Source organism: Myotis brandtii, unplaced genomic scaffold (assembly GCF_000412655.1).
Source record: "Myotis brandtii unplaced genomic scaffold, ASM41265v1 scaffold160, whole genome shotgun sequence".
Lineage (NCBI taxonomy): Eukaryota > Metazoa > Chordata > Mammalia > Chiroptera > Vespertilionidae > Myotis > Myotis brandtii.
In genome coordinates, this window is record NW_005355833.1 from 2136446 (window position 1) to 2160798 (window position 24353).

Genomic DNA, 24353 nt, shown 5'->3' on the forward strand with positions numbered 1-24353 from the left:
AACAATGTCAAATAACATGAGTGCTAATGGACATTTCTTCATTTATTCCTTATGTTAATGAGAGTACTACTAGTGTCATAACATTAAGTATTATAATAACTTAGTTTTTGATAAGTTTAATTATTCCTATATTCCTCTTTTACTGGATATCTTTGTTAGAAATGGATTTTGAATTTTATCAAAATCTTTTTTTTACATCTGTCATGGTTATATTTGTTTCCTTTGCCTAATTAATGTCATTAGGTTTCCTGAAAATTTTAAAATATTTAACTTCTAATGTACCCTGGGGTTTCCCTTTTTTGTCTCCCTTTTCGAAGAGGATATTGAAATGTTTGTTTTTTTGTCTCTGTGTGAAAAGGATAATCTAGCAAGGAAGTGTAGTAAACACCAGGGTGTTTAGAGTGAACCATACACAAGGCTGACACTGTGGGAGAGGAGGGAGATGTGGTTGCTGATATGTAACACTAGAAGAGGGAGGAGATAGATACCTCTGAGCCTTCCATACTCAGATAGTAGACAGCATTTTCAGTGATTTGAAGGTCCACCAGGCAAGGTGTAAGACCTTGTGTAAGACCCCCATCTACATGTTGGAAATCTTTGTTTTGAAGTAAAATGTTGAAAGAAAATTATTCTTTTTCAAAGCCCAAAAGATAATTTAGGTTGTTTTTCAATCACTAGTCTTAATTCAACTTATAAAGATACTCTATTGTAACTTCTTATCTTACCCCAGGTAGTCATTACATTTAGCATTTATTAAATGCTTATTGTAGAGAAGTTATTTAGATACTGGTATAAAGAGCACTTAATGGAGTAGATTATATGTTAATTATTAGAGGCCCGATGCACGAAATTTGTGCAAGAGTAGGCCTTCATTCCCCCAACTGGCGGCACCGGCTTCCCTCTGGCACCCAGGACCCGGGCTTCCCTGGCAGCCCCAGCTTCATCTGGAAAGTCGTCTGGAAGGATGTCCGGTCTAGTTAGCATATTACACTTTTATTATTATAGATGGCGAAAATATCCTGTGAACTTGATAGACAGTTTTGAAGACTTTTAAAAAGCATTTGACAAAAACATCAGTGTAATGCAATAGTTGGAGTTAGGTAGTACTTTGAAGGGCTAGTGGGAATAATATCTACATAGAAGATATACTGTACCACAGTTAAGTTTTGGGCGGGGGGGGCTTACTACTGAATTTCTTTCATGTGGTATAAGTTTTAATTCCATATTATCAGTTCAAGTGGCATTTGTTAATACCTGATGTTATTTTTGCTATTGCTGCTGCTTTTTTTTCTTTCTTTCTTATTTGGGTACATGTTTCAACTAGAGTGAGCATACCTTTTCACTGAACTTGTAGTTGTGGTTTCTACTTGATCTTTCTCTAAAATTTTATATAAAGCCTAGGGGAATCCTTAGTTCTGAAGATTCAAGCTGTCAGTATATAATTTCACAGTGTTAATTGGCATTTCTCTAGTTCAGTGGTTCTCAACTTTGGCTGCACATTAGAATCACCTGGGAATCTTTTTAAAATCCTGATTTCTGGGCCTCATCCTCCGGAAATTCTGTTTCTTTGTTACTAATGTTGTGGCCTCATCCCATAACAAAGAAACAGAATTTCCGGAGGATGAGGCCCAGAAATCAGGATTTTAAAAAGATTCCCAGGTGATTCTAATGTGCAGCCAAGGTTGAGAACCACTGCTCTAGTTTCTATCATACTTGAAACATTAGTTAAATAAATAATAAAGGTGAATAAGGATTTTTTCCCCTAAAAGAAGCTGTTTAGTTTAATATTAGATTGCTATGTTGTGTGCTTAAAATGTAGGCAAATTTTAAGGTTACTTGTTCCTCATTAATTTTTAAATTTATTAAAGAAAGTTAAGTTAGCTTTGACACTTCATCTTTCCCCCCAGAACATGTGTAACATGTGAACATGGGTAGGTTTCTGAGCTCTAATTGTTGCCAAAGAGTTAGGGAAAGCATTTTTAAAACTGTGGAAGTAACTGAAAGTTGAATTGTACTTTGGGCTAGGTTAAGAGAGTCAAAGCAAACAGGGTTTGTGAAAGCAAGAACTGCGGAGAAGTATACTGGCCTTGGCTATTGAGTCCATTCTCCTGACATCCCTAGTCTTTCCTCTTGGTTTCTAAGTGCCAGCTCTTTCACCAGGCAGATGCATGAGCATGAGCAGATCACTTACCTTTTTGTGCCTCTGTTTCAACCCTTCACTTAGAAATATACTTATTTTACTGATTTCTTATAGTCCTTCTGCAAGGTTTAAATGAAGTAGATATGTTTAGTGCTTTGAAAACTGTAAGTGTAAGGTAGAAGATGGCAGTAACTATTTTTTCTTTTGCTTCTTTCCAAATCTGTTGGTCTTACTCTTGATTCCAACATCAAATGGGAAGTGGGCCTTCTCATTTATCTTTCTTCCCTTCATAAGCCTCAGCCCTTTTTTCTTCCTCTCACCCAATCACATGCCCTTCACTCTGCCTTGGCTTGTTGATTAACTATTTTCTTTGTCCCCCTTTCCTTCTTCCTTATCTGGGTGGTCCATCTGCGGGTAATGGATATTCATCTGTTCATTTCCCAAACTAGCAGCTACTTGTTGAAAATATTTAATATTCCCTCTGCTTGTTGTGATAATGAACCAAGTAGGATGTTTTGAAGAATAGGTAAAGGCGTGGAGAGAGTTTAAATAGAAATAGATTTTTAAAATTTGTAATTTTTAAAATAAGCACTATTTTACATAGATCTATTACCTTCTAATTATGGTTCATGATGACTTTGACACACCGTATTGGTGTTGGTTTATTTTATTTTTAACATACATTTATTGATGTTTAGAGAGGAAGGGAGTGGGATAGAGAGATAGAAACATTGATGAGAAAGGAAGTCATCGATTGGCTGCCTCCTGTACAGCCCCCACCGGGGATCGAGCCCACAACCCGGGCATGTGCCTTGACTGGGAATCAAACCAGGACCTCTTGGTTCCTGGGTTGAAGCTCAACCGCTGACCACACCAGCCAGGTTTGGTGTTGGTTTATATAAGTGCTTTAAATTGATTAGCTTCAAGCATAAGTAGTCAGTTAATATAGAAGCGTGAGAGACCTGGCTTTATCACTTGAAAGTTGCAAAATTAGGGCAAGTTCTTTTACTTCTCTACACTTCACTTTCCTCCTCCATCAGAGTAGTTTTATGACCACCTCAGCAGCTTTTTGGTTAGGATTAAATGAATTACTGTTCATGAGAACATCTAAGATAGTGTATGACACACAGTAGGTGTTTTAACAAGTATTAGTTTTCTTTCCCTATCACTGTGGGATTAAAATAGATGTTCTATTTACTTACATATGTTGTTTGTGTTCTACATCTTTTTTTTTTCCAGAACTATTCCATGGCAGTCTATCTTGTAAAACAGTTGTCCTCAACAGTTCTTCTTCAGAGGTTACGAGCAAAGGGAATAAGGAACCCGGATCATTCTAGAGCTTTAAGTACGTATAATAAACTTATTTCATTTGTGCAGCTGAACTCTTTTGATAAAGGTTAGAGTAGTATATTCTCAACTCAAGAAATTTTAGGGTCTGTTTTTTATTTTTATTAGAGCTTATCATAGAAGTTTAAAAATACTGAAAACCTTGTTTTGTGAGCTAGCATAAATCCAGACTTGAGTAATCTAGTATCTTTGTCATGATCTATATTTTTCTGTATTTTACTGATCTTAAAATCAACTTTGTAAAATCAGTACATGAAAGAATATTTTCCTAAAACTTCATTAAGTAAATGTTTAAGGAATTATAGGTGATGTGAAGGAAATCTTTGCATATATTTCATGAGAATTATTTTATATTTAAGGTTTACCTAGGAATAATGTGCAGGGATATCTAGTAACCACATCTCTGCATTAACAAAGTGAAAAGAGAGTCAGTGGGTTGTAGAAATGATAATGAAATAGGTTCTGCTGTGAGTCTCATATTCTTCATGTATAATAAGAGGTTTGTACCACATGGTTTCAAAGACCCCTTCAAAGTCTGGGCTCATAGATAATGAATAATGAGATGGTTCATTTTGTCATGTTGAATTTGAAATATAGTATGGCCTGCAAATTGACTGTTCTGGCCTCAATTTTTAAGGGTTAAGACCAGAGTTTGGCAGCCTTTCCAAAGAGGTGAACAGAGATCTTCCTTTATTATCTTCTTTGTGAAAGATAGAGTTTTCATGGATGGATTTGGGAATGGGCTGGGTGCTTAAGGAGCAAAACTTTTGCAGACAGGAGTGAGATTGTTACCCTTTGAGGATTCTTGATGAAAATTGATTAATGAAGCCCACTATCAGATTGTAGTTAGGGACACCCTGGTGGAAAAAAGTAAAGTAGTTAAGGCCATCTTTCCTCTCATTTCCCTTTGTGGCATACATAGCTTTTATGTTTTCTTGCTAACCTGTTTCTATGCCAGAGTAAAGATCCCAGTTCCTCTGAATATCAGTATATCTACAATAGTTCATTGAAGGATTTTTCTGTATTAAAGGGGCTTTTTAAAAAGGCAAATAGTCCAGCTGGTGTGGCTCAGTGATTGAGTGTTGGTTGACCCATGAACCAAGAGGTCACCGATTTGATTCCCAGTCAGGGCACATGCCCCCATTGTGGGCTCCATCCCCATTAGAGAGGGCCTACAGTAGGTAGCCAATCAGTGATGTTTCTCATTGATGTTACTATCTCTCTATCCCTCTACCTTCCTCTCTAAAAATCAATAAAAATATATTTTAAATAAATAAATAAAAAGGCAAATAATCCTGAGTCAAAAGAAGCACACTTTTGCTAATGCCTCAGGAGGCATTCCTTGACAGGCAGTGGAGAACTGGAATGATAGCAATGGCATGGGGTCTCGGGGAGTGGAAGCCACCATTTGTCAGGGACAAGGAGATAGTGGGGGATCCTCAAAGATCCTCAAAAAGAAGGATCAGAGACCTGTTTTGAAGGAGAACAAGAGAAGAATTTTTTTTTACACTCTTGCTGAAGTCCATTCCTAGTCGTTCTACAGAGAATCTTTATATTGGCCACATAGTGCTAGAATTTCATCTAGTCAGAAAGTATTCTGGAATTAGGTGAGCTGTGTGGAAAAGGTAATACCAAGACATAAGGCAGACTAAGTTGTTATATCCTATATAATAAAGAGCTAATATGCAAATGGTCACCACGCCATAATGGCTCAGACACTCAACACTGGGGGGAGAGGAATGGGGACCAGCCAGGCACAGATGAGCTTGTGAGAGAGGAATGGGGACCAGCAGGCTGCAGCCTGGGAGAGGGACAAGCCGCCTGCCCCACGGTCCCAGGAGCCAGCAGCTGGGGCTGCGGCCTAGGAGAGGGACAAGCTGCCTGCCCCACGGTCCCCAGCAGCTGAAGCTGGCCCGGGTCCTGGGTGCCTGCCACTGGCCGGAGGAGGGAATCCTGGGTCCTGGGTGCGGGGTGAGGCAGAGGCGGTTAGGGGCGATCAGGCCAGAAGGGGAGCAGTTAGGAGCGATCAGGCAAGCAGGCACAGGGGTTAGGGGTGATCAGGCTAGCAGGTGAGCGGTTAGGCAGTCAGACATCCCCCGAGGGGTCCCGGATTGGAGAGGGTACAGGCTGGGCCGAGGGGACACCCCCGCCCCTGCACGAATTTCGTGCACCAGGCCTCTAGTTTAATAATAAGACGAGCTGTCTCTGCTCAAGCTCTCAACTTGGAGCTGGAGCACCACCTGGAGGGAAGGTGAGCCCAGAATTACCTTATTTTCTGGAAAAGTAGCTGTTAGCAGCAAAAGTTGCTTAATTCAAAGGCTATTTAATCTCTGATACAATACTGAAGGGGTGAAGGGTACTTGCAGATTGGGTAGGATTTTTGTGGCAGTTCATATCTTACCTTACTGGCCTAGGGAACCAAAAAACATTCATTTGGATCCCACCAATAAGACATTTATTTTAAGAAACCAGAGAACAGATTTTTTGCCTTTATGCTATCTGTTGCCTTTATAACTTTCCTAACAAGTTAATTGTGTAATTAAAAGATTACATAAAATAACTTGACAGAAGAAAATGTTGGCAGGTTTCTCAGATATTTTTGAAGAATCAAGTTACTTATAAATATGAGTCACTCTTTTTAAAAATATGTTTTTATTGATTTTTAGAGAGAGAGGAAGGGAGAGGGAAAGAGAGGTAGAAAAACAAAAAGGTAAGTGAACATTGATCAGCTGCCTCCTGCATGCCTCCCTACTGAGGATTGAGCCCACAAACCTAAGCATGTGCCCTGACATGGAATCTAACCAGTGACCTCCTGGTTCATGGGTCCACATTCAACCACTGAGCCACACTGGCTGGCAAGTGACTCTTAATTTTATCAATAAATTCTACTGGCAAAGTTTTTTTTTTTTTAATATATTTTATTAATTTTTTACAGATGTTTCTAATTCTCTATCAGCTGCCTCCTGCACATCTCCTACTGGGGATGTGCCCGCAACCCAGGCATGCCCTTGACCAGAATCGAACCTGGGACCCTTCAGTCCGCAGGCTGACGCTCTATCCACTGAGCCAAACTGGTTTCGGCATACTGGCAAAGTTTTAATAGTCAAATCAGACACTATTATGTTCTTAAAAGAATAAAGTTGATAGTATTTAGACCTTTCACAGAGAAATCCATCCTTCATTCAGTTGATTTAGCAAATTTTTGTATTGTAGTTTTCACCTTTGTGGAAATAACTATCACAAAAATAGTTGTTTACTCATTCTTAGTCAAGTTCCAATTTCCTCTCTCACTTCCTTTCAGCAGTCACTTTATACCTTTACGGTACTTGACTCAAGTACTATTCTTTCTCTCCTCTCAGCACCTGCCAATGCAAAAAAATTGGAACTGCAAAATGTGAATTCTCTAAACTGCCCATCTCTTCCTTACTTAGTGCCACCATAACTACTTTTCAACGTATTTGCACCTATACCCAGCCTTACTTTATTTTCTTCAGGCTCAAGAGGAAATGTTCCTTTTCCTGCTCAAAGTTAATTTTTTAAAATATATTTTTATTGATCTCAGAGAGGAAGGGAGAGTGAGAGAGAGATAGAAACATCAATGATGAGAGAGAATCATTTATCGGCTGCCTCCTTCACGCCCCACACTGGGGATCGAGCCCGCAACCCGGACATATGTGCTGACTGGGAATAAAACTGTAACCTCCTGATTCATAGGTCAACGCTCAACCACTGAGCCACGCCAGCCGGGCTCAAAGTTAATTTTTATTCATTTATTCTTCTCATTCAAGAAGTTATATTAAGGGCCTACTATGTTCCAGGCACAGGAGAATATAGCATTAAGCAAGACACACACAGCTTCTGCATCCCCCAGAAGTTAGCAGTCTGGTGGGAGGAAAGTCAGAATTAAATGATTGCCTAAGTCATTAATGAATTAATAGTTGAGACATGTGCCTTAAAGAAGAAAGACAGGAAACTCTGGAGGTAACAACAGAACATATCCTCTCTGGTGCTGTGATGTTTAATGCAAGATTATAAGGATGAGGAGGAATTACGCTCCAAGTTGAGAGGGGGATATGCCAAGAGACAAGGCCAGTGGAGCTGGAGTGTAGAGAACAGAGGAGGAGAGTGGCCAGAGAGATAGCCATGGGGTGAAATCATATAGGTGGTAGAAAGATAGATGATAGAAAACCCTTAAAGGATTTTTAAGCAGAGTGACATCAGATTTGGGCAATAAAAAGATCACTTTGACGACTGAATTGAAGAGGGGCACGGCTGATACAGTGAGGCCAGTTAGGAACCTATTGCACAGATAAGAGATGATAGTTTTTTAAAAAGGTACTGATGGTGGAAGTAGAGAAAAGTTGACAGTTTGAGAAATGTTGAAGGGTAGAAATGGTGGATTACATGTGAGGAGTGAAGAAAAAGGAGAGGCCAAGGAGGATTTCTAGGCTTCATAAGCACCACATTACATGGGTGCCACTTACTGATATGGAATATGGTGCTGAAATGCTCAGGTTGTGGGGAAAAGGTGAGAGTGCATTCTTAGACTTTTGGTATTTGAGATGTCCATGAGACATCCAGAGGAGATGCTCAGAAACCGTATTAAGAGGTCTGGCTCCCTCATTTAACTGCTCTCTGTCTTGTACTTTTTTTCAGTTCCTCCCTCTCTATAGGCTCTTCCTGTCAACCTTTCCTGTCAAGTTCTTTTCATAGAGCTCTGGGTTCCTTCTATTCTCATTCTAGTTTCTTCAACGAGTAGTATGCACTTGCTCTTTCTACCTCCTCACTGTAACACATTGTTTTCTTTTAATGATTTTAGAGAGAGGGGAAGGGACAGAGAAACATCGATTGGTTGCCTGCACCCACCTTAACTGGGGATCAAACCCACAACCCAGGTATGTGCCATTACCAGGGATCAAACCTGCAACTTTTTGTTTCAGTGTACGGGACGATGCTCCAACTGAGTCACACTGGCCAGGGCAACCCATTGTGATCTTTTAACTCTCATCCTTCCACTGAAACAGCTCTGGTAGATTGGTGGTCACAAACCACCAATCTGATTGCTAAATTTTATCTTTTTAGTTCTTATCTTGGATATTTTTTTGTGTGTTTCATATCAACCACTTTCTGCTTGGAATTCTCTGAGTGTTACTTCTCAATACTTGTCTTCAATGGATTCTCTTAAGGGAAGCATGCTAAATGTTTGTTTTCTCTGGGGTTTCATTCTTGGCCAACTTTCGTACATACTTTCCCTAGAGATAATTATATCATCCACTCTTATGGTTAAAACTAGCACCAATTCCCAAATACATATCTTCACCCCAGACCTTCCCCTGAATTTCAGATATAGATATGTATAGGTAACAGCCTTCACAGAAACATTCTACTGGTTTTTCAATTTCAAGTGTTTAAAACTGATCTCACCAAGTTCTCTCAAACGTATACCCTAAATGTTTCTCAAATCTGTCTTTTCTCTCTGCCTGTTCTTATTTAAGCTCTCATATTCTGCTTTTATTTTAAAAACCTTTTCTTAGCCCTAGCCAGTATGGCTCAGTGGATAGAGAGTTGGCCTGCAGACTGAAGGAGCCCAGGTTCGATTCTGGTTAATGGCACATGCCCAGGTTGTGGGCTCGATGCCCAGTGGGGGGCATGTAGGAGGCAGCCAATCAATGATTCTCTCCCATCATTGATGTTTCTATCTCTCTCTAATTCTCCCTTCCTCTCTGAAATCAATAAAAATATATGGGGGGAAAAAAAGAAAAAGGCACATAAACTATCATTATTAAAAAATAATACCTTTTCTTAAGTAACATATTCCTCTCCTTTCTTGGCTCCTCTTCATATCTCTTCTGGTAGTAACCTAAGTGATTAATACAGATCTAATCCTGCCATTATTCCTTTGCAATTCATTTCTTCTTAACACCAATGGAATTAAAGTCCAACTTCGTTAGCGTGACATATGCAGCTTTCCAGGGTGCGGCACCTACTTAGTACTTTCCAATGTCATCTGTGTTCACTTTTCGTCTTGTACTTTATATTTAAAAATACTGAGTTCTTTTTCCTCACGGCTTTGCGAGTATTGTTCTCTATGCTTCAAAACTTCCCTGTTGCCTCTTTTGCCTAATTTCAATTATCAGTGATGCTTCACTTTTTCCACAAGGTATCTCAGGACCCCCAGAGTAGATGAGTTGACTTGTAGCTGGCTTTCCAAACATATTTCCATCAGCATCTTTACTCCCTACTAGACCATGAGTTCCTTTCAGCAGGAATTTAATCTTATTTTTCTTTGAATTCCTAGTGCTTCACACAGTGCCGGGCACATAGTAGATCCTCAGATTTTTGTTGATGTAAACTGTAAAAAGAGATCTACAGTAAAAATCAGGTCTCCATACCTCTGTTTCCTTGCCTATAAAATGAAATATTGGATTAATATGATCAGTTGTTTCCAGCCTTAAAATTCTAAAAGGATGAATATAAAATAATCTAATATTAAGAAAGGATAGAAATTATTTTTAGAAAACAAACCTAGTACAGCACTGCCTAATAGAACAATCTGTGATGCTGGAAATGTTCTACATTTGTACTGTCCCATATGGTAGCCACCAGCAGCATGTGGCTATTGCGCACTTGAAATGTGGCTAGTGCAGCTGAGGAACTGAATTTTAAATTTTACTAAATTTAAATTTAAAAATAGCCACTTGTGACTAGTAGCTAACTCTCATAGTTTGAGACAACAGGAATTTGTAAAAGGTTAATTTTAAATGTGTCTACCTGTAACATTAGTATATAGGTCACATAATGAAATACTGTTACCACTGCAATTCATAGTGATACAAGAAAACTTTAAAACTTCCAAAGACTTCTCATGTTTTGGTTGATACAGCAGGATATTATGTCTTGTTTTTATTTTTTATTCCCTTGCCCACAAAGAATAACAATACTTACTTTATTTTTCCTCCATACTTTGCTGTGATTAAATTTAACATAGTAATTTCCCCCCTTTCTTTCAGTTATGTTTATTGAAGTACTAGAGGCCCGGTGAATGAATTCGTGCATGAGTGGGGTCCAGCCGGCCTGCCCCTATTGGGGCTGATCCGGCCGGGCCAGCGGGGGGGAGGGGCCGTGGGTGGTTGGCCAGTCCAACCACCCCCTGGTTGAACTCCCGGTTGAACTCCTGGTCGAACTCCCGGTCGAGGGGACAATTTGCATATTAGCCTTTTATTATATAGAATTGAAGTATAGTTTATAAACAGTAAAAATTCACCTTTTTAAGTGGACAGTTTGATGAATTTGACAGATTTATGCTATCATGAACCACTGTCACAATCAAAATGTAGAACATCCTCCACCACAGAAAGCTCCTCCCCTGTGGCTCTTTGCAGTCCATCTCATTCCCTTATCTGGTTCCCATAACCAGTGATGTGATTTCTGTGTCTGTAGTATTATCTTTTACAGAATGTCAAATATTTGAAGTGCTACAGCATGTACCTTTATGTACCCTTTTTTGTCTGGCTTATTTCACTTAGTGTAATGCTTTTGAAGTTCATCCATGTAGATTTTCCTCTTTATGTGTACCATAATTTGTTCATTCATTTATCAGTTGATTTACATTTAGATTGTTTCCAGTTTTTCACTGTCATGAATAAAGCTGCTAAAACACTTATATTTTGAATATGGATATCCCAGTTTTGTAGATACACATTTTTATTTCTCTTGGGTAAATATTTAGATCTGGGATTTCTGAGTCATATGATAAGTGTATGGAAAACAGATTAGCAGTGTCTTATAAAGTGTATATACTATTTTTGCATTCCCACCAATGATATATGAGATTTTTGAGTTGTTTCCAATCCTCACTTGCACTTTGTATTGTCAGACTTCTTTGATTTTAGCCATTCTGGTCAGTGTGTAGTTGGTATCTCATTTGAGTTTTAATTTGCATTTTCCTAATGATTAATGATGTTAAACATCTGTTCATATGTTCATTTGCCATCTTTTAGCTTCTTTGATGATATGTCTATTCAAATCTTTTGTCCATTTCTTTTTATAGTTTGTGCTTTTTAAGTTAAATGTTTGTATATGATCCAGGGTAAGGTTGATTTCTCCCCATATAGAGATGCAGTTGTTTCAACATTTGTTGAAAAGACTATCTTTTCCTCCATTTAATTAGCCTTAGTCCAATATAGAAAAGATAATACATAGTGACCCAATAGAGCTTATTCCAGGAATAGTAGGTTGATATAACATTCCAAAATCAGTCACAGAAATGATAAAATAAAATAAAATCAGTCAGTATAATTCACCTTCTCAACAAACTTGAAAAAGATCATATGATCATCTTAATTAATAGGTGCAGGAAAGGCATTTGGTCAAATTCAGTATCCATTCTAATAAAAATCTCAGCAAAATAGAAAGAGAAGGGGATTGTTTCTGTGTAATAAAGGCTATTTATAAAAAGCCTTTCATATCATAGTTAATAGTGAAAAACTTAAATGCTTTACCTCTATCGGAAACAAGGCAAGGATACCTGATCTTAATACCTCAGTTCAGCATTACCCACGAGATTCTAGCTAGCACAATAAGGCAAGAAAAGAGAAGAATTCAGATTAGAAATTAATAAGTAACTATTTTCTTTATTTGAAGATGACTTGATTATCTATGTAGAAAAAAATCCTAAAGAATCAACAAAAATTTGCTAGAACTAAATTTAGCAAGGTTGCAGAGTACATGATCGATTTATAAAAATAAATTGTACTTCTACTAGCAGTAAACAATTGGAAATTGAAATTCAAAAAAGAATTTACTGTAACATCCAAAAATATGAAATACTTCAGATACATTTCAGAAAATATGTATAAGATTTGTATGCTGAACACTACAAAATGATGCTGAAATTAAAATAAGACCTGAATAGCCCTGGCCAGTGTGCCTCGGTTGGGTGTCATCCCATGCACTGAAAGTTCGGTGGTTTGATTCCTGGTCAGGGCACATGCCCAGGTTTCAGGATCAATCCTCCATAGGGGGTGTATGGGAGGCAGCCAGTGGATGTTTCACATTGCTGTTTCTCTCTCACATCGATGTTTCTTTTCTCTCTTTCCCTCTCCCTTTCTCTCTACAAGTCAATAAGATAAAATAAGACCTGAATAATATATAGATGTGTACCATGTTAGTGGATCAGAGTATTCATTTCATTGGGGAGATGTCAGTTCTCTCCAAAGTGATCTGTAGGTTAAATTTAATCTAGTCAAGATCTTAGTAAAATCTTTAAAAGTATCTTTACGCCCTAACCGGTTTGGCTCAGTGGATAGAGCGTCGGCCTGCGGACTGAAGAGTCCCGGGTTTGATTCCGGTCAAGGGCATGTACCTTGGTTGCGGGCACATTCCCAGTGGGGGGCGTGCAGGAGGCAGCTGATCGATGTTTCTCTCTCATCGACGTTTCTAACTCTGTATCCCTCTCCCTTCCCGCTGTAAAAAAATCAATAAAATATATTTTAAAAGTATCTTTACATGGAAGGATTGGCTCAGATTGAGCTTATAATGGCAAAGGTGAAAGACAACGCTTTTTTTAAAATTTTAAAATAAAATTGACAACCTGATTCTAAAATAATTTCAGGAAATTATCCCACCTCTGATAGAAAGTGAACATGCAAATCACATTTTGTTTTAAGTAACAATACCTAATATTTATTGAGTATGATGTTAGATTATTTTAAAGCATTTTTATGTATGTTAACTCATTTAATCCTTAAAATAGTGTTATGAGGGATTATTATTGTTCTTATTTACAAGATGATGAAACAGAGGCACAGAGAGATTGAATGACTTGACTAAGGCTTGAATTCTAAACTAGGCTGGCTTTAGATGTTAGCTTTACCACTACCTCAGGTTGCCTCTCCTGTTTCAGTTGCTTTTCAAATTGCTAAACACTGAACTTTGTTTTACATAAAGCTGATATTATGATCTATACTATTTCTTCATTTAAGTGGAAGTTTAAATAGACAAAATTCAAAGTCAGTTACTGTTCCCACTGCTGTGTGTATGGTGGGTGCTGGAGGGATGTTTGGTGAAGGCATACAGAATGGTTGGTGATAACATTAGAACTCCATTTGCATGTTTATTTTGTGACAGTTATTTGCTATCCTTAAAAAGATATCATTTGGCCCTGACCGGATTGGCTCAGTGGATAGAGCGTCGGTCTGCGGACTCAAGGGTCCCAGGTTCGATTCCTGTCAAGGGCATGACCCTTGGTTGCAGGCACATCCCCAGTAGGGAATGTGCAGGAGGCAGCTGATCGATGTTTCTCTCTCATCCATGTTTCTAACTCTCTATCCCTCTCCCTTCCTCTCTGTAAAAAATCAATAAAATATATTTTAAAAAAAACAAACAAACAAAAAGATATCATTTGTTAAATGTACCTTTATAAAAAAAGAGTTGACTAAGATTAGGTCTATAATAGGAAAGTCATACTTTTTATAATTTACTCGTACGTATGATATTAGCACAAGTGATGTGACAACCATATTTTACACACTAAAACCTAGGGATTTTCTGACCTTTCTGCTGTGAGGCAGCCTATGAGTTATATAGATTTAAAATTTGGAATTTCCAGGCCATGAAATGACTTTTAGTTTGACATCAGAATTACATCTACAGCTTTTAAAAAATTGTCCATTGGTATCTCTCTTCCCCATTTTGATTCAGTGGGAAATTATAAGTTACAAAGCCCTATAGGTAGTTCTGATGTACGTCTTAGCTGAGATCCAATGATTTATGGAGACATTTGGATGGAATATCTAAGATTTGGACCATCTAAAAGAAAAAAAATCCAGCCTTCATAATCACCGTGTTTAATAAAGGCAGGATTCTTAATTCCCATAAATGGTTTTCAGCACACAGATATCTACTCTGAAGTCATTCTTCTTTGTCTGAGTACTTTTCCTCTCCCCGTTTTCTTTACTATATGTTAACTACTTGGACACACTTAGTTATACCATAGCTCTGAAATTCTGTGATTGCCTATGTACACAGCCACTCAATGTGGACCACCTCCTTCTCCACAAAGACTTTAAAATTATTGTGGAATAGTTCTAAAGTTATTGGAATGTTACATTGAGGCATTTCTAGTCTCACTTCCCTGTCAAAGTTTAATTGAAGTTCTAAGTTGTGGCTTTTACAAGTAACATATGCCTTAGGTTTCCAAATGAGAAGTATTAAAGTCCTTGTTATATTAGACTTAGTAACAGAATAGCCATTAAAAGCAAAATTACTGCCCTGACAGGTGTTGCTCAGTAGTTAGAGCATTGATCCTCGGAATGATGTTTGTAAACAATATTGTGTTATCTGAGCTTTGGGAAAACTTATATATAAATGTTAATTTTGTAGTACCTATTAATTTATTTTAAAATAATATTGATCGTAATTTAAAATAAAAAAGTTATAAAATAAAAAGGGCCTGCCACCAGTTGAATATGTCGACCTTTTATAGAATTAATTTCCTTTATATTCTAACTGCAATGCAGTTTTTGCTCTGTGGATGAGAAATAGGAAACTTATAGGAAATGCAGTCAGTCTATAGATATACAATTATTTTCCTTCCTTTGTTCATTGTAGAAATTATAAACCATATACTTTTTATATTTTCATTCAGTTGATTGGAAATTAATTGAACAGATTATTTCTAGTTCCTTCTTTAAAAAGATATGTTTTTTATTGAGAGAGGTCAGTATGAGAAAGAAACATCAATCGGTTGCCTCCTGCATGCACCCCGACTGGGGATCAAACCCAGAACCCTGGGTGTATGTGCCCTGACCAGGAGTTCAACCTTTCAGTGCAAGGGACAGTGCTCAATCAACTGAGCCACAACGGCCAGGGCTAGTTGCTTTTTTTTTTTTTTTTTTTAAAGGTTCCTCATTTTAAGTTCTTTTTCTTATATTGCATTAGTGATGTGCCTTTCATAAACTTGTTGTGTTTGTTTTCTCTTCAATGAATGCCAGTTAAAGAGAAATTGACTGCGGATCCAGACAGTGAAATAGCTACAACCAGCCTAAGGGTTTCTCTACTATGTCCAGTAAGTGTTAACTAATATTTGTTTTACATAAGATTTAACATACATATTCTCTTTTATTACGTATCTTCAGTATTTGAGAAATTTTGTTTACTTTTGAAACATGCCTACCTTTGTTACAATTTATGAAGGTGGAAAGACATTATTATTATATGGGATTTGGAATCTAAACAAATTTATAGGTCTATAAAAATTTTCTACTCTTAGTAAACCATTTAGATATCGATTGTGATTAATAATTGTCTCATCAACAAACGACAAGTGCTGGCAAGGATGTGGAGAAAAAGGAACCCTTGTGCGCTCCTGGTGGGAATGCAGACTGGTGCAGCCACTGTGGAAGACAGTATGGAGTTTCCTCAAAAAGTTAAAAATGGAGCTCCCATTTGACCCAGTAATCCCACTTCTAGGAATATATCCCAAAAAATTTCTTACATTTCTATACAATAACAATGACCAATCTGAAAAGGAAATTCAGAAAACAATCCCATTTATCATAGCATCAAAAAAGATTATTTAGGAATAAACTTAGCCAAGGAGATGAAAGACTTATACATTGAAAACTACAAAGCATTACTAAACAAATTCAAATAAATGGAAAGACATCCCACATCATGGGTTTGAAAGACTTATTGTTTAAATGTCCATACTGGTCAAAGTGATCTACAGATTCAGTGCAATTTCTATCAAAATTCCATGGCATTTTTTGCAAAAATGGGGGTGGGTGGGAGGAATTCTATAATTTCATAATTGAGTATGTCCAGTAAGTGTTAACTAATGGAATCTCAAAGGACTCTAAATAGCCAGAACAATCTTTTTTTTTTTTTAAGATAAAGTTATTTTTTTAATATATTTTTATTGATTTCAGAGAGGAAGGGAAAGGGAGAGAGAGAGAGAGAAACATCAATGATGAGAATCACTGATCAGCTGCCTTCTGCACGCCCCCCACTGGGGATCGAGCCCACAACCTGGGCATGTGCCCTTGACCGGAATCGAACCAGGACCATTCAGTCCACAGGCCAACAACACTCTATCCATTGGGCCAAACTGTCTAGGGCACCAAAACAATCTTTTAATGAGAACAAAGTTTGAGGTCTCACACTCCCTGATTTCAAAGCAGCAGCACTTAAGATGGTGTGGTACTGACATAAAGATAGATAATGTAGACCATTGGAACAAAATACAGAGTCTAGAAACAAACTCTTGCATTTATGTACAAACAGCTGAACAAGGATACCAGGACTATACAGCGGGGAAAAGTTCGTCTACATAATAAATGGTGTTAGGAAAACTGTGTTCACATGCAATGTAATGAATTTGAACCCTTAATTTGCAATATATACAAAAATTAATGAATGGATTACAGATCTACAATGTAAGCCATTAAACAAACTCCTAGAAGAAAACATAGGGGTAAAGCTTCAATTGAATTTAGCAATGATAACTTGGCTACGACACCAAAGCACAGGCAATAAAAGCAAAAATAGACAAATAGGACTACATCAAACTTAACAATTTTTGCATGTCAAAGGAAAAATAGAGTGAAAAGAAAACCTATGGAATGAGAGAAAATAATTGAAAATCATATATCAATAAGGGATTAATATCCAGAATATATAAGAAACTTCTACAGCTCAACAACAACCAAAAATTAACATTTGATTTTAAAATCGACAAAAGACTCAAACAGACATTTCTCCAAAGAAGATAGAAAAATGGCTAATAAGCACACAAAAAGATGTTCAACATCACTTATTAAGGAAATGCAAATCAAAACCACATGAGATATGGCTGCTATCAAAAGAACAGGAGATATCAAGTATGGAGATGCTGGAACTTGTGTGTTATTAGTGAGAATATAAATGCTGCAGCCATTATGGAAAATAATATGATGGTTTCTAAAAAAAATTAAACACAGAATTATCATGTGATCCAGCAATTCCTCTTTTGGGTATATACCCAAAGGATTCAAGCAGGATCTCGAAGAGATCATTCGCGCATGCATGTTTATCACAATAGCCAAGATGTGGAAGCAACCCAGATGTCCACTGAGAGATGAATAGATAAAGAAAATGTGGTGTATACATACAATGGAATATCATTTAGCATTGAAAAAGAAAGTACGCTGCAACATAGATGAACCTTGAAAACATTATGATAAACAAAGTAAGCTAGTCACAAAAGCATAAATACTGTATGATTCCACTCATTTGAAGCATATAAAGTTGTCAAAAATCATAGAAACAGAAAATAGTTACCAAGGGGCTAGAGGGAATTAGTGTTGTGGGTATAGATCTGTTGCATAACAATGTGCATATACATAATACTATTGAACTGTAACTTAAAATGGTTAAAATTGTAAATTTAATACTTTTTTTTACCACAATAAAAAATATTGGCTGGGGCTGTGTGGGGTGGGTTCCTAAGTAGATAAATGTTAAAACAGACTAGTGTAAAAAGAACCTGATATATGTTGTTGTTTAATCCTCACCCAAGGATATATTTTCCATTGATTTTTTTGTTTTTCTTAAGAGAGAGTGTAAGGGAGAGAGATGGGGAGAGAGAGAAATATCAATGGGGGAGAGACACATTGATTGGTTGCCTCCTGCACATGCCCCAACTGGGGCCGGGGATCAAACCTGCAACCCAGGTATGTGCCCTTGACAGGGAATTGAATCCGCAGCTCTTCAGTGTGCAGGCCAACACTCTAATCACTGAGCAACACAAGCCAGGGTAAGAATCTGGTATTTTTGAACATTCAGAAAAATGGTTCACAGACCAGATAAGTGGAGGATGGGAAGAAGACAAAGATTTTTTTTATATATATATAAGATAAAAAAAGATATATACTTACCTCTTTCCCCCAAATCCTAATTTATCTACCTTCCCCTCTCCATGTGATTTCTTGCCACCCATTCTATATAATAAAAGAGAAACAGCCCTGACCGGTTTGGCTCAGTGGATAGAGCGTCAGCCTGCGGACTGAAGGGTCCCAGGTTCAATTCTGGTCAAGGGCATGTACCTTGGTTGTGGGCACATCCCCAGGTAGTGGGTGTGCAGGAGGCAGCTGATCGATGTTTATCTCTCATCGATGTTTCTAACTCTCTATCCCTCTCCCTTCGTCTCTGTAAAAAATCAATAAAATATATTTTTTAAAAAAAAGAGAGAGAGAAACATGCAAATTAACCATCCCTCTGCTATGCTCAAGCCACGCCCACCAGCCAATCAGGAGCGAGTATACAAATTAACCCAACTAAATGGAGGCTTGGGTTGCCCCCGGCAATGGAGGAAGCCAAGCTTCCCGCCTACCCTGGCCAGCCCTGGGCTACGCTCAAGGCTACAAAGTTTCAATTATAGAAGATAAATAAATCCCAGGAAAAAAGAAAAAAAGGAGAGGCTGGGAGCTTGGGTCGCCAGGGAGCATGGCCAACCTGAAAACGGCCCTCAGCCCCTCACCCAGGCTGGCCAGGCACCCCATCCGGCCCCCACCCGTGCACCAGGCCTCTATCCTATATAATAAAAGGGTAATATGCAAATTGACCCTAACAGCAGAATGACTGGGAATGACTGGTCACTATGACACACACTGACCACCAGGGGGCAGATGCTCAATGCAGGAGCTGCCCCCTGGTGGTCAGTGCGCTCCCACATGGGGGAGCTCTGCTCAGCCACAAGCCAGGCTGATGGCTGCCAGTACAGCGGTGGTGGTGGGAGCCTCTCTCGCCTCCTCAGCAGCGATAAGGATGTCCGACTGCAGCTTAGGCCTGCTCCCTGCTGGCAAGTGGACATCCCCTGAGGGCTCCCGGGTTGCCAGAGGGATGTCTGACTGCCAGCTTAGGCCAGCAGGTGGACATCCCCCGAGGGGTCCCAGACTGTGAGAGGGCACAGGCCGGGCTGAGGGCCCCCCCCACCCAGTGCACAAATTTTTGTGCACCGGGCCTCTAGTTCCATTATTAAACACCAGTACAGAGAATATGAGAAATTTAGAAAAGAGTATAAGCTTTAACTTCCATTTAAATAACTGGAAGAAGTCTTGTTTTTCTGTAGTATCATTTTAAAAGTGTTTACAGTTGTACCTTAGCCGGTTTTGCTTAGTGGTTAGAGTGTTGGCCTGCTGAACAAAGAGTCTGGGGTTAGGCATATACCTTGGTTGCAGGCTCCTCCTCGGCCCAGACCCTGGTCAGGGCACATGCAGGAGGCAACCAATCGAAGTGTTTCTCTCACATTGATGTTTCTCTGTCTTTTCCCTCTTTCTTCCACTCTCCCTAAAAATCAATGGAAAAATATCCTCGGGGGAGGATTAACATACATACATACATACATACATACATACATACATAAATGTGTTTACAGTTGTGCTAATATATATGACATCATTTAACATGTAGATGAAGCATTTATTCATATAAATAAACACTACAGTATAAATCTTGACATTTTTATTTATAGGACTAGTTTTGAATTTTATAAATCAGATGATCTTTGCTCTATTATTAGAAAATGTTAATCACATTTTGCTCCTTGAACCTATTAATTTAGTGGGCCAGCTTTTAATTTTTCTTTCCATATTCCCCAGCTCCTCCATTTTTAGTTTCAACAATTTTTACCAGTTCATTTTAAACTGACACCTGCTTTCAAAATTCAGGTTATAGAAAAAACTATATGTAAAGCATAATTATAATAATTTTATGGATTTCTATATGGCTAAGGGGACAATCCCTTTACAATTATTCTGAAATGGAAAGGCCATATATTTTAGATATGTTTTTATTCTAAAAAGTAAAACTTAGTAATTACAACTCATCTATATATCAAATTTATAGAATAATAAAAGAGATTTGTTCCCTTTGAAATATGTAAATATGATATCTGACAGTGCATTTGAATTGTCCTTGTTGTGATATACACAGCTCAAAATAAATGAGTTTCTGTTTGTGTGCTATTTAGCTAAAGGCAATGAAAATAATTGAAAATGTTTTTGTTCTTTGGGAATTTTTTCATTCTGATTTATTAAAAATAGAGCTGGAAAAATGTTTGAGAGCTTGCTTTGTGAGATACTCCTCAGACCTGTAAATGCAAATACAGTGACTTGCCATTGATAGAAGAAAAATAAATAAACCCCTTGGAAATTTATTTATGAAATATTTATGATGATGAAGGAAAAGTTGTGAAATTATTCTTTTTATGAGTAAAATACATATTTTATTGGCTTTTTAGGCTCCTTTTGGTATAAATTGGTTTAAACATACTTAGCTTGGGTATTTTCTCTTGCACCTTCATCAGTTAGTTACTAATATAGCACGATCATGTTACAATAAGATTAGTGGCATTAGAAAACTCACTTGGGAGTTGTTTTCTAAGTGTTTATTTGCAAATGATGCAGCTCTCCACCACATCCTATAAAGCAGCGGTTCTCAACCTGTGGGTCACGACCCCTTTGGCAGTCGAATGGCCCTTTCACAGAGGTCACATAAGACCATCCTGCATATCAGATATTTACATTACGATTCATAACAGTAGCAACACTACAGTTATGAAGTAGCAATGAAAATAATTTTATGGTTGGGTCACAACATGAGGAACTGTATTTAAAGGGCCAGGAGGTTGAGAACCACTGCTATAAAGGGAAAGAGGGAATTTGTAATTATAAGATGAAGATATTCAAACCTCAGTTTCTGTCTGATACCAGGTTAAAGAAATCAGTATCCATTTGTAGATAAGTGTGGAATTTAGTGGTTGTTTTTAAAAATCAGGAACATGAGGATTAGCAAACTTGTGATTCTTTAAAGCAAGGCATTTGTGTGACAGCTAATAAACAAGACATTTGAAAGTGAACTTTTCCTTTCCTGTACCTATTTATAAATGTTCTTCCTGTGCTGTTCATGTAGCAGTATTCCTTCAAAACTCTGTAGGGTAAACTTGTCAGTGTGGCTGCTCTCTGATCAAAAAGATGAACTAATAGCTGGGGATTATAGGAATGAAGGTATATGAGATGAAGACCTTATCATCTTACCCATTGTCTTCATAAACTACCAGAAGTAGCCTACTAGTTAGGCAGTATATGAACTTGTTTACTGTTATTGTATTTATCTAGGATTCTTAGTCTCTGATTTTTCTTCCTATTATTAAGACAGTAACAAAAATACTCAGTAGGAATTTCCACTTCATGGGTGAGTTAAGGTCTGCTTTAGGATGTAAAAAATTTAGCACCACCAACCAGATTGTTATTTGGAAATTGTCCCTGAACTAATGAAACACCTTGGCTCATGAATAGATGCTTTTTCTTTTATAAGTGCTAGTTTGTTCTTTTTGCTTTTTAATAAGTGCTTATGTAAATCAAAGCATAAATATTGAATAGAATTATAGAAAGGGAGTAATGAACTTGTTAATACTGTATGAGCACAGAATAGAAGAAGAAGCAAATATGTTCCTGTACTTCAGTAATGGGTGACATATATTGAGTACTTACCATGTTTCAGGAACTGTGCAATAAACAATTTAAACCCCAGAATCTTATAATATAGGTGCTGTTTTTATCCCTATTTTACAAAACAGGCTCAGAGAGACTCAGTAACATCCAGGATTCACAAATAAGTAGTGAGGCCAGGAGTCAAACCTAGGTCCCTAACTCCAGACTCCTACTCGGGGCTGCCTCGGGAAGTGCTGCATATAGCCTGCACACACTGCATGAATGGTGCCTCCTAAGACTCCCCACTTGCACAGCTGAACCAGACCACCTTCCTGCTGTATAGCAGGCACATTTCCAAGTGCCAAGGATAAGGAGATTAAGCCAATGTGCTTCTAGTAGAAGGGGACACACACATAATGAATAGTATGATCACATGCAGGGTAGAGTTGGAAGCAAAGACAAGAGAGCTATCAGTTTTCTCTGTGTCCCTCCTGTTCATACTTCTCATACTATAAACTGGCATTACTTCCTTCTCATAAGTTTATAGCACATCTGTGTCCTTTTTTTATTCTTCATCACTACATCCTGTTGAAGTAAGGAGGAAACGTGTTACTTTAGAGATAGAAAAAGAAGCCCAGAAAGGGTAAGAGCCTTTCCTAGAGGCACAGTAAATCATTGGTACCAGAAAAATAATTTAGGGCCCCTAATGACAGTAAATTTCCTTAGTAGACTAGGAAATTGCACATTTCCCTGAAATTATTCTAAGCCAAGAATCTTTTTCTCCTTTTTCCCCCTCATTTAATTCATGATCTTTTCCAAGCTTTTATATTTTCTAAGCTTGCAGATGTGTAGAAAATCTTTTTCTGGTGTTCAGGAAATAATGTGGTTATTGAAAATAGATAACTTCTATACTGAAGGCATACCTCAGAGAGACTGCGTGTTCAGTTCTAAACCACCACAGTATAGCAAGTCGTAATCTATTTCCAGTGGAGGGTCTTGTCTTCAATTTGTGAAAAAAACGCACATCTGTGAAACACTATAAAGCAAGGTGCACTAAAACGAGGTATGCCCAGATATGGCCAGTATGGCAGCTCCCTGTGGGAAGATCCATGGCTTCTCTGCCTTGGGCCACAGCTAACAGCTCAGGGACCAGATGAAGCAGATTTTATTGTACATAGGACAGACAGCCTGTGTCAGCTTAAGCAACATTTGCAGGGCAGGAAGATAAAGTTTCATAACATGTTGGAGGTGCTAGAAATCCAGGGGTGTTTGCTGAATTGCTTGTGATGGTGCCCAGTGAGGGAGAGCATACAGAGAGTGCACACACTTGCCTTCCTTCTCAGAGTCGTCATTTGGCAATTAAGTCAAACATTGTGGGGAATGTTTGTCATTCATTTCATTTTGACCTGGGTACTACTCTCATTCAGGTATCAGGTTGATAGTAATGTCATTGTATCTGTATACTGCAATATTTAATAAGACATTCTTTTTTCCTTTCCCAAATTGCTAGTAAAAATGGTTCTAATTGTTTTGGATCAGGGATTATTTTAAGAATTTAGTGGAAGCACTCTCTCCGGGAAAATGCACATACTTTAAAATTTTTACATATTTATTTTATTGATTGATTTCAGAGAGGGAGAGAGAGAAACATCAATGTTGAGAAAGGATCATAGGTGGGCTGCCTCCTGCAGGCCACCTACTCAGCATTGAGGCCACAACCTGGGGATTTGAACCATGACCTCCTGGTTCATAGATCGACACTCAACCACTGAGCCACGCAGACCAGGCCAAAATTTTACATATTTCAAGGAGTTCATGTCCCTTCCTCCCCGCAAAAGCCTATCTGTGAGCTGTAGAGTGAGGGTAAATAACCCTTGCTGTAGACTTTCCATAGCCACTGTGTTTAATATCTAAAGAAATTCTGTAATTTTTTAATAGTTGTTTTACAGAAAATGTATTTAATGTTCTTCCATATTGACAAAAAGTAAACACAGAATGCTTTAAATCAGAACACATATATACATTGTGCATCAGGAAATATTTATCAAAACTTAAATTTTGAATAATAGTTGTCTAATACTTACTTTTGTCTCCCTCTTTTAAAGCTTGGTAAAATGCGGCTGACAATTCCATGTCGGGCCCTTACCTGTTCTCATCTGCAGTGTTTTGATGCAACTCTTTATATTCAAATGAATGAGAAAAAGCCAACCTGGGTTTGTCCTGTCTGTGATAAAAAGGCTCCGTATGAGCACCTTATTATTGATGGGTATGTCACTTTAAAGTTTTTCCTTGTAATGGTGTTATCTGGGTTTGTTATTATCAGGTCAGGTTTTCTGAGTTACATATTTTTAGGATTGTTATGATTCTACAAATAATATTTTTCAAACCCAATAATA

At 37.9% G+C, this 24353-nt stretch overlaps 1 protein-coding gene across 2 annotated transcripts in view; it reads left to right on the top strand.

The window, feature by feature from the left end:
• PIAS1 (protein inhibitor of activated STAT, 1) overlaps window positions 1-24353 on the top strand; it is a 94665-nt gene that overhangs the window by 55520 nt on the left and 14792 nt on the right. For both annotated transcript variants that reach the window (XM_014536305.1, XM_014536304.1), the window contains 3 exons: window positions 3380-3485; window positions 15481-15554; window positions 24063-24223. In XM_014536305.1, coding sequence (XP_014391791.1) covers window positions 3380-3485; window positions 15481-15554; window positions 24063-24223 — 341 coding nt within the window. The remainder of the gene's footprint in view (window positions 1-3379; window positions 3486-15480; window positions 15555-24062; window positions 24224-24353) is intronic.